General features: G+C 40.7%; 1 protein-coding gene across 1 annotated transcript in view; it reads left to right on the top strand.

The window, feature by feature from the left end:
* TXNDC11 (thioredoxin domain containing 11) overlaps positions 1-10,168 on the top strand; it is a 66,461-nt gene that overhangs the window by 36,896 nt on the left and 19,397 nt on the right. Inside the window, exon 6 of the mRNA XM_018562290.1 lies at positions 3,959-4,159. Within this exon, the coding sequence (XP_018417792.1) occupies positions 3,959-4,159 (201 nt within the window). The remainder of the gene's footprint in view (positions 1-3,958; positions 4,160-10,168) is intronic.

Here is a 10,168-nt window from a genome sequence, read left to right as displayed (position 1 = left end):
GGATGATTTCTGTCTGGGTCTGTAGACCGGTTTGGCCTCTGCACCTTTTCCTAAAGCTAGCAGAATTATCTGAAATTCAAGACAAGCACCACCTGGCTCAACAAAGTGGCTTTAAAAATCACCATTACCACAACATTGAATTTTTCAGAATCATTATATCATATTTATCTTGTTATTTATTTGTGGTCGGGTATATAAATACCGTATAATAGATATAGTGTGGGCTGAGTTGTGCCAATAAGCTAATGTGGCCTGAGGTGGGTATAAGAACACCGTCTAAGGGATAATCTAATATGGATGAATTTGTGCAGATGAGCGAACGTGGCCTGAGGTGCGTCCGTGGCCTCGTTGTTTAGGTACACCTAAAATGGGGTAAAAATAAAAACGAATAGATTAGAATTTAACAGAGTTTATCCGACAAGCAAGGTCCATAATTGAGAGGGACCACAAACTAGGTCTTCTACCCATTAGTGAGCCTAACTGCTGAAATCCAGGGAGTAATTAATGTGACCCGTGCCAGACATTAGTATAGCGGAGCTGTACCACAAGATTAAATGGCAAACGTCACTTGCTAGAATATCAAATCATGCTTATATGCAGTTGAAATTGCTGAGACCAATCTTTGTCAACCTATGTGCATGTAATATAAAAGTACAGCTGACAGTAACTAAATGTGGCTGCCATTGTGAATGCAGCTTCTCCAGCACAAAGTTGGTGCAATGTGGAGTTAGGAATATATTCATATAGTGCAGGCAGACGATAACAATGACATGACAGAAACACACACTTGACTAGAGCAAGACTAACTGGACGTTACCATTACACACATGCAACCTTAGTTGCGCTGACAGAGGACTGAAAAGCAGTCACAAGACAGACACTTATACATCAGCTACACCATGTGTGGACTAGCACAGGTTAAATAAGACACCTCCCTATCTAAAACATATAGAAAACATATAGACTTGGAAGCGGACACTTGATATGATAACATAAGAAAAATACTACAAGTGTTACTAAAATACTAGTGGTCATGACTAAATTTAATTTAGTCCCAAGTGATGGATCTCATGAAACCTGCTTGGACAGACTGCACAAAATTTACAACTAGAGAAGGCAAACAAACCTAGAGATGGGTATTGAGGAAAAGGTGACCACAACCAACGATTAGGAACACACATGAGGCATCGGGTGCCTGAGTGAGGGCACTTGACCTCGGACAAGGCCTTGGAACACAGAGAGAGATGTACCTGGGAGTGAGCCAGGGGAAGCCACAACATGAGGCCTCGGGTGCCTGAGTGAGGGCACTACACCTTGCCCAAGGCCTGGGTACCTGGAAGTGAGACAGGGGGAACATAACACGAGGCATCGGGTGTCTTAGTGAGGGCACTATGCCTCAGACAAGGCCTCTGTACGCTGAGAAAAGAAATGTACCTTTAAACATTTCATCACAACACATGGCAGGATTGCATGGCATCATCCATGGCAGGACACGTGGCAGGTTGGCATGGCATACATGGCAGGATGGCCACAACGCATGGCATCATACATGGCAGGATAGACAATGCATGGCACCTTGTGACATAATACAATGCATGGCATATCATAGTACCGGATGCCAATAAACTGTTTTGTTTTTTTTTCATACACATGCGCAGTTTGCCAAAAGTCTCAATGCTGCCTTATTAACTCTATGAAGGTTGAGTGGCAACCAAAATGCCATAGCATAACTATAATATGCGTTGCAAATCTTGGGCAGAATAATGTATACTTCTGGCTGATGAAGGATAAAAAGGGGTCACCAATTAAAAAGCAAAACTCAAGTCATAATGTGATTAAATATCATACAGGTCAAGTGATTATGAAACATATGTAACACAATAGAAAAATATGGATACACCTGTGAATGAGTGCATATTAAGTAAAGACTAAAGGTGCCCATACACCTTACAATTATCTGGAGATTTTTGTCTGCGATTGCATTTGTCAGAAAATCTGCCAGTTGATGGGAAGTGAACAACCTCAATTACTGTACAACTGGCAGATTTTTGTCTTTTCAAGTAGCCTAGAAAATGTTTGTCTAACTGGATGAAAAAATTGACAGGTTAGTTGTGTTGTTGTACAACAAAAATCTCAAGATGAAAACTGCACATGCTCGAACATCTGTCCTTTCGATCGATGAAAATCAGCCAGGTGGAGGTGCTGACAAGCGTTAATTGCGAACTACATTGGTTTGTGCATGATGGGCTAGTTGTAAGAAAATTGAACGAGGGTGAGATGTCTGAATAAAAAGTTATACAATGGCCGTAAGGTGTATGGCCACTTCCTACATGTATTATACAATTGTCAGGTAAAACCTGTCGGCATAGATGTTTGAAGGGTTAACTGGCTTGCAGGGGAACACAGGTGCTTGTAATCAGGCTTAGGAAAGGTCAAACAGAGAGAGAGCAAGAAACCTGTTCTCTGAATCTGCTCTGAAACCTGTTTTAGGCCTTGTTCACACCAAATGCAGAGAAGATCTGCATGAGTTTCTGCACACACCGTGCAGTGGGTTTTGTCGCATCTTTGATGCGGTTTTTTTAGTTTAAAATGGGCTTTCAGTGCGTTTCAGGGCATTTGCATGCGTTTTTGATGCGTTTGCATGAGTTCCAGACCGGTTAAAACAGGGCCTGCTGCAGTTTTTTTACCTGCTCTGGAACGGAACGCTGCGATGTGAACTGGAGCTAAAAATACCATTGGAATACATTGGACGCAGTTTTGCTCCGGTCTGTAACTGCTCGGCTCTGCTCTGCTCCTGGAATGCGCTTGGTGTGAACAAGGCCTTAGGATACCTGAACTGTAATAAAGGCACCTTACCTGAAGTTGATTACTTGCTGAAACCATGCAATCATGGGTTATTCTTACATTTTACTGTTACCTAAGATGGATAGGAGCAAAGTGCAATGAGTATAGAAGAGATGGATTAAGCTGCAGCATGCTGACAATAGACCCATGCAGCGTGCCCCGACCCAGAAGTGGAATCCAGGTTCCTCTTGCACAACAGACAAACGCTTCCCCTACAACGTCATGCAGGAAAGGGTAGAGGAGGGGTTTAAATAGCCATAATCCCCTCCCACAAATACAAGTTAATAAATTAACCTTCATACATATATTATAATAGTATTTTATTGGGCTTTAATACTTAACATTTGCGTGCAACATCAGTGGTGACAGGGCAGATTGGCATCACACTGTTGCCTGCTGGACCACACAGAAAACTAATGGTTACAAATACTCAACTCAACAATTCATAAACTTAACATGTGGATAGAACACACTGGTTGGCTCATACTTAAACAATTAAAGTGTTCCCTTTTTTAAAATGAGTAATTCAGAGGGATGTGGTTAAAGTGTAGCCTTCATTAGTTGTTTGGCTTAAAAAGTGTTTTATACTACTTCAGTGTGAACAATGTTTTTAATAAGGCTTTGGAAGCATTGAAATCAACTCTGTAACACTATGGCTGTGCCAAAGTCCTATAGCTATCTTTAGTATGTTGTATGCTATCAGCTAAGATGAGCTTCACAGACATGGAGGATGAATTATTAAACACGATCCTCTAGATGTTAACACATAGGTTTCAGTATAGTTGAAACATTAGCACATGGGTCATCAAAGATGTCTGTATAAATATGGCATTGCTGGATTACCTTCCGTTCGATAACCAAGCAAAAAGGTTGAAAACTACTGCTCTAGGTTTATTGACATACAATACAAACTTTGTTGTTTTTTTTTTGTCTAATTAACAAATTCTTATTTGGTTGTGAATTTATAAGATAGTTTTATGTTTTTGTTCTTACTTTGGAGTTGGCATTAGCCCATTAATGTTTAAAGTGTGTTTTTCACTAGACTTGTTCAGCTTGTTTATGTAATAAAACCATTTCAGTGATTGTTCATTTCATTGCTTTGACTTTACTGCAGGTATACCCAGAGAAAGAAATGAACTTCACAGCTGCAAACATTTGCAAGTGGGCACTAGAGAGGCGAGAGACACTACTGAACTGGTTGCGACCTCATGGTGCTAAAAGTTTACTACTGAATAATGAGCTGAGGAAAGGCCCTGCTCTTCTCCTCTTCATACCCTTCAACCCTTTAGCTGAAGAACATCCACTGCTAGATGAGGTCAGAGAATGCAGATTTATTGACTGATGATTTTGTTTGTGATATGCAATGATATGGGCACCAATACATACAAATGATTCATGTCTTGGATCATAGGTGATTTTCTGATGTTGAACATAATTAAAGTGACCTGCCCCCATATTACACTATCCCAGACAAGCTCTCATTGTAAAAGAGCAGTGTTCATACTTGCCTCTCCTGCCCCCTACACCTCTGCACACCCCTTTTATTCCTGTGAAATGATCCTCCTAAGGGGCCCCACACACATTACGATTATCGTACGATAATCGCGGGAAATCCCGTGATCGTACGATGATCTTAAGGTGTGTGGAAGCCATGCGACCTCTACTACTGTAAGGTCGCACGACTTTAAACTTACGGACATGTTCGAAAACCCGCCGAGCATCGTACGACGTTCGGCGGGTTTGTGGCATGTCCGTACGATAACAGCCGTACGGGCCGGTGTGCGCAAGCGCACACTGCCCGTTCGGCATTGCGGCCATCGGAAGCCCGCCCCTCAGGGGGCGTGGCTTGCGATCAGCGCGAGTACGATCTGCCTATGCAACATAGGCAGATCGTACGTTTTTTTAAGTACCTTACAACCATCGCAAGACAAAAGTCTGGTTGTAAGGTGTGTGCCCAGTCTGCTTGGAAGCCAACGCATTCAGTAGTGTTAGTCTCCTGGGTCCTACACAGCAACCACTGATTCCTCCTGCTGACCTTTACATTACTGTGTCTGTCTTTTAACCATCTCCTACAAGCCAATAAGTCTGTTTTTATAATGAGGTTTTCTGTACTCCCTTGTACCTTTTAGAAATAAAAAAATTTTTTTTAATGCAAGGCTCATCCTTTCCAAGCAGTCTCCCCCCTGACATTGTATCTACTTCATGTAATCCCGGGCTGTTATAGACACACAACAACTAAAAGCAGTACATTGATGGCAATATTTTGTACATATTTTGCTCATTTGAACCAAAAAGCAACACACAAAAAACAAATTTTATACAAATCATTAGGAATAAATGTATACTAAAAAATGCTTCATTACTTGCCCTGAAGAATAAAATGAGAAATGATCATGATCCCATCACTCAACAAAACCCATAAAGCCTGCATTAAAATGGACAGTGTTATCTATTGCACCCTCAAACGTTGTAATATGGGTATGTATTACAAAACCAACCATGTGCAATCAAACATCAGAACAGAATGCAAGTCCCATCCCAGCAGTATAGGCTACAGCAGAAATAATATTCATGAATACAAGTGCAGATGCACTGTCAGAGTTCTGTGGGTGCAGAAACTTCCCAACACTTTGAATAAGAACATAATTTAGTTCTGTCAACAATTTTTGTAAAAATAGATGACTGGCGTCACACTGTTATCCATATTGAATGTATCTATTTGTATACAAATTCACCATTAAAGCAGGTATCCTATCCAGCCAAAAAAAAACCACCAGAATGAGACAGCAAGGAAATATGTTATAGACAACATAATCCCAGCATGGGGATACCAAACGTCTGCTTGGCATAATGCTGTGCGCATTGTTTAGATTGCAGTCTCTTGCAAGAGGAAGTGCTATTTTACATATTGATCCCAGCAGATGTGTTCTATTGGACTAAATGCTTTGCCCCTCACTTGAACTGCAGTATCCTAAATGAGCAAGCACATTAATCATATTAAATGTAATATATATAAGGATTTACAGTATTTCTCTATTTTCAATTGAGGGACAGCTTTATGGATAATAAGCAACCAAGCTTTATACTACAGGAGAAGTGGACACTAGGCACATAGAAACTAAAGGCCAGCCCCTAGAGGCTATATCCCCTTGCACCTGCCCAGTGTCCTAAGGAGAATTGAATGTCTCCTTCCCCTCTGCTATATTTTGTTCTTAAATTGGAACAGTTTTCTAAAGTTACAGTAAGAGGAGGCCTATCATCACAGAATCTACAGTGATAAATTCAAAATAATCAAAGGAACACTGGTTCCAGACTGCAGTGGACCTCCTTATTAATAATGATGACTACATGAATAATAATGTAAACTAAGAAAAAGTTTATTCCTGTCATAAATAAAAATTCCTCTGTAACTAAAAAACCAGTGCACCATGTGCATGGTTATAAACCTTGAGTATGCTTTTATTTGCTGTGTTGCACAGTTTTTCAATAGAATACATGTGCTGGAATCAATGTGTATAGCACTTCTTACAAGTGACTGCAGTCTAAACATTTTGGACAGCGTTAAACTAAATAGAAGCTAGGTATCCCTACGCTGGGATTATCATGTCTATTACATCTCTCCCTGCTGCATTAGGCTCAATTTACCCCTATATTTAAAGTGTAATTAGGGATTCCTGCGTCAGAAACGTGCAATTTCCTGCAGCAGGAATCCCTAATCTTCCGTTTACATGCGGCAGCTGACACCTTATTTAAGTTAATGAATGGACGACAGCCACTGCATTTGAAAACAGCAGGACATCAGCACACTGCATGTAATCGTATGTGATACAATTACATTCAGTAAGGAATCAGTCACTATCCCTGAACACATCAACTGACCAGATTATAGGGAATATATGTGGCTGGTTTTGTAATAAATGTTTCCTGGCTGAAATACCTATATTGAGAGTTAAATAGAGGTTTTTTGTTTTTTTTAGAGAACTCTTAAAACAAATGTGCTGCAGAGCAGCCGTGACGGATCCCAACAATACTGTTGAGATCCACCCCCACCGGCTGATTGACAGCTGGCTCTGCCTCTCTAGAGGCAGAGCTGGCTATGCCCGCCTCATCTGTTCTTCCAGTCAGCGCTGGAGAAAGAAAGAGGGTGGAATCCCTGTGGGGAGCTGTGACTGACAGTCACCGCTTTCTGCAGGGAGAGGAATGGGAAGTCATCGATCGGCGGTATGTGTTCACTCCCCAATCAATAGAGCTGACCTGTGGCAGCTTCAGTGTCACAGGTCGGCTTGAATTATGGGGATGAGTGTTTTTCATTCACCCCATAATTCTCCTTTTTAAATGTCACACCTCTCCTCCCTCCATCAAGAAAAAAAAAAGTTTACTGCCCTTTCTAAAGTACCAGGAGAAACTGACGACTGATTATCTTCTCTTTTGTGCACCTTTAAATATACATGAATAGTAAAAACTTTTATTTTCCAAAAGTAAGAAATGGCAATGGTTTATAATGCATAGGAATCTGGAAACCTAAATGGTATAATTTCCATGTACAGTTAAGTCAATGTTAACATTTCCTTTTATTATTCTTAATTGCAAATACGATCAGATCTGTGTTATCCATTTACTGCAAAATGTAACCATTTCAGCTTGCCGGTGATAATTTGACAATGTAAGAGTTTGTTAAACTTCAGACAGATATAACCCCAGTTGATATGGTAATATATTCTTGTTGTTGGCCTTCTGTAATCTATTGTACAATTCAAGCTGGGAGAGGGAGGCCTATTACTTTGAGCCAGTCAGGCTATACCACAGTGCTCCTTGCAGGAGGAGAGAGCAGAGTTATGATTTACCGTTTTGTGGTTGTCGCTCCCTCATTGTCCTAACATTAGGCTGCGGGTAAGCTCTAGACCAAGTTGTGATGCTTCTTTAGTGGAGGATCTGCATGGGATGGCTGGCAGGGGTGACTGGAAATCATTACAAATCCTTTGAGGGGTAACATAATTTCAGTAAAAATTTGCAAACTGGAAATTCACAACATATAGCGTTTGGTTGGTGCTTACAAAAAAGAAAAAATCAAATCTGTATCCAGCCTTAGAGTCCTTTTACAAAGGGCTTTCTGATCAGGTCTGCCTGTCAGTCTTTTAAGTGGACCTGATCAGAAGCCCAATGTTAGTCTGACGGTGTCTGTTTACATCCAGTTACCCAGGGCTCTAGCCAAGTCCGGGAAAAACAAACGGATCAGAGTTCCATTTCGTCAGACCTGATCATGCCGGATCGGGGGTAATCTGATGTAAACAGACACAAGTCCATTTGCATCCTATTCCCCGTAGAACAAGATGGGTCCAGTAATTTAATTTTTTGCAGGAAAAAAACTGTATGGGCATAGATGTCACAACAGTGATATCCTTTCCAATCAGTAGGGAATCAGAGCTTGGATCTCCTTCTAATCAAATAGTGTGAAAGGGGCCTTAGGGCTCCTTTACTTACCAGAATTGACATCTAAGCAAAGGTTTCACGATGTGTTACGGATGGGTTAGTTTTAGTCTTCACCAGAAATATATGTAACAAGGTGACCACGAAGAAGCAAAATTGGGAGGCAGTTCTCACCTCATGTTATTAAGTGCTCAAACATGGACCTTAAAGAGACACAGTCACTCTGCAGGGTGTCGTTTCTTTGCAAAGGGACTCCCCATTTCACCCCCCTTCTCCGAATCCTTACCCCACCAATGTTCCCTCACTGCTCCTTTCTCCTCGGCAACTGACACTGAAGTGGCTGGTGTCCATGAACTGGGGGAGTAGCATTGTCACTTTCCCCATTGATGTGACAGTGCTAGAAGCCTAGCGATTGGCTGCTAGACCCAAACACTGTCATTGGCTATGGAGAGGAAGAAGTAGCAAAAAGTGCTGATAAGGCAAGTATAAGGGGGTCGGTGGGGCTCTTTGCAGAGACACTGTCACTTACTGTAGATTTGCATGGTCAAGGTGACTCTCTTTAAAGTGTATGTAAAATAAAAACATATGCAGTACAGCTCTGCAATATATTCACATTTCACTGTGCCTTATCCATTAAAATACCTGATGATCTGCCAGAAAAGCACTAGCACTGAAGTCGTGTTGTAGACAACACATATTTTTGTGGACTGGGTGTTGTCAGCCCTCCCAGTTGTCTTTTGCTAAACTACTCAACGACTACCAATCTCTGATCTCTATAACATAAGCCTAATCATTCTGTATACCAAGTTGAGGAGAGCTTTTTGAGAGCACACAGGAAGTGTGCAGGGGACTCGGGACAGCTTTTTGTGCACCTATTAAACAGATGGATACAACTAAATGCTTCCTATGATATGTTAAACAGACCAAAGGGGAGCAAATAAGAGAAGTTCATTGTTAAGGTTTACATACACTTTAATGAGGGAATGAACCAAGTATTCTTTTACTGAAAGTTACATGTTTAAAAATATATAAATGGACTAACATGTTAAGGCTCATATGAGATTCTAATGATTGGGTTCAGATTTAATTTAAATGTTGTTTTTTGTGTGTATTTTTGGAAGAAAATTGATATTTATTATTGAATATTTGATTTGCTTCCACTTGAGGGCAGTATTATCCAGTGGAACATGTATGGCCTTATATGCTGCACTATACATTCCTCCACATGGGAGTAGGAGCAGCCTGAGGCAAGGACAATTTTTATGTTTCAGCTTCCACACAGGATATTTTGAGGATATCCAGAGAATTCAAGGAAAATCGCTATTCGGTAGAAGTCTTGGCAACCCCAAACCTTCATCATGTATCAAAAGAACCCCTATTTATAATAAGAAAAACATGTCTTCCAAACTCCAGGTACAGAGGTACTACTGTGTCTGCTCTACAGCTGCAGCCATGTTTCTTGTTTATATGGTTTGCCCCACTGTTCTTTCTTTTTGTCCTGAGCATGGACCACTGTTTGGACTATCTCCAGACAACTGTTATTTTAGTATTGGGTAGACACTGGTGGAGGCATTAAGTTAAAATGTCCCAGTAAGGAATGTTTCCAGTGTGTGTTGTAGCATGATGACTTCCACATAATAGGGTGGCCTAAGGAAGAAGAGAAAGTGAGTGTAGCATGTTAATAACTCACCTCTGTATTGCCAAACCTGTACCTTTCATACTTTTTCCCAGTAATAAGAGAAACCGTTTTTTATTATTATCACCGCTCACCTCCTCTGTTACTAAAGCTGGCTATACACTGGTAGATTTTTGTATGAAGGTTCACATGTAAAAACTCAGCAGAACATTCAATAATTCCATCAGAATTAATGAATGTCAATTTTTTTTTTTTTTTTTT

Source organism: Nanorana parkeri, unplaced genomic scaffold (genome assembly GCF_000935625.1).
Source record: "Nanorana parkeri isolate BGI_ZX_2015 unplaced genomic scaffold, ASM93562v1 scaffold570, whole genome shotgun sequence".
Classification (NCBI taxonomy): domain Eukaryota; kingdom Metazoa; phylum Chordata; class Amphibia; order Anura; family Dicroglossidae; genus Nanorana; species Nanorana parkeri.
The sequence above is the reverse complement of the archived record's forward strand: the minus strand, read 5'-3'. Positions and strand labels throughout refer to the sequence as shown.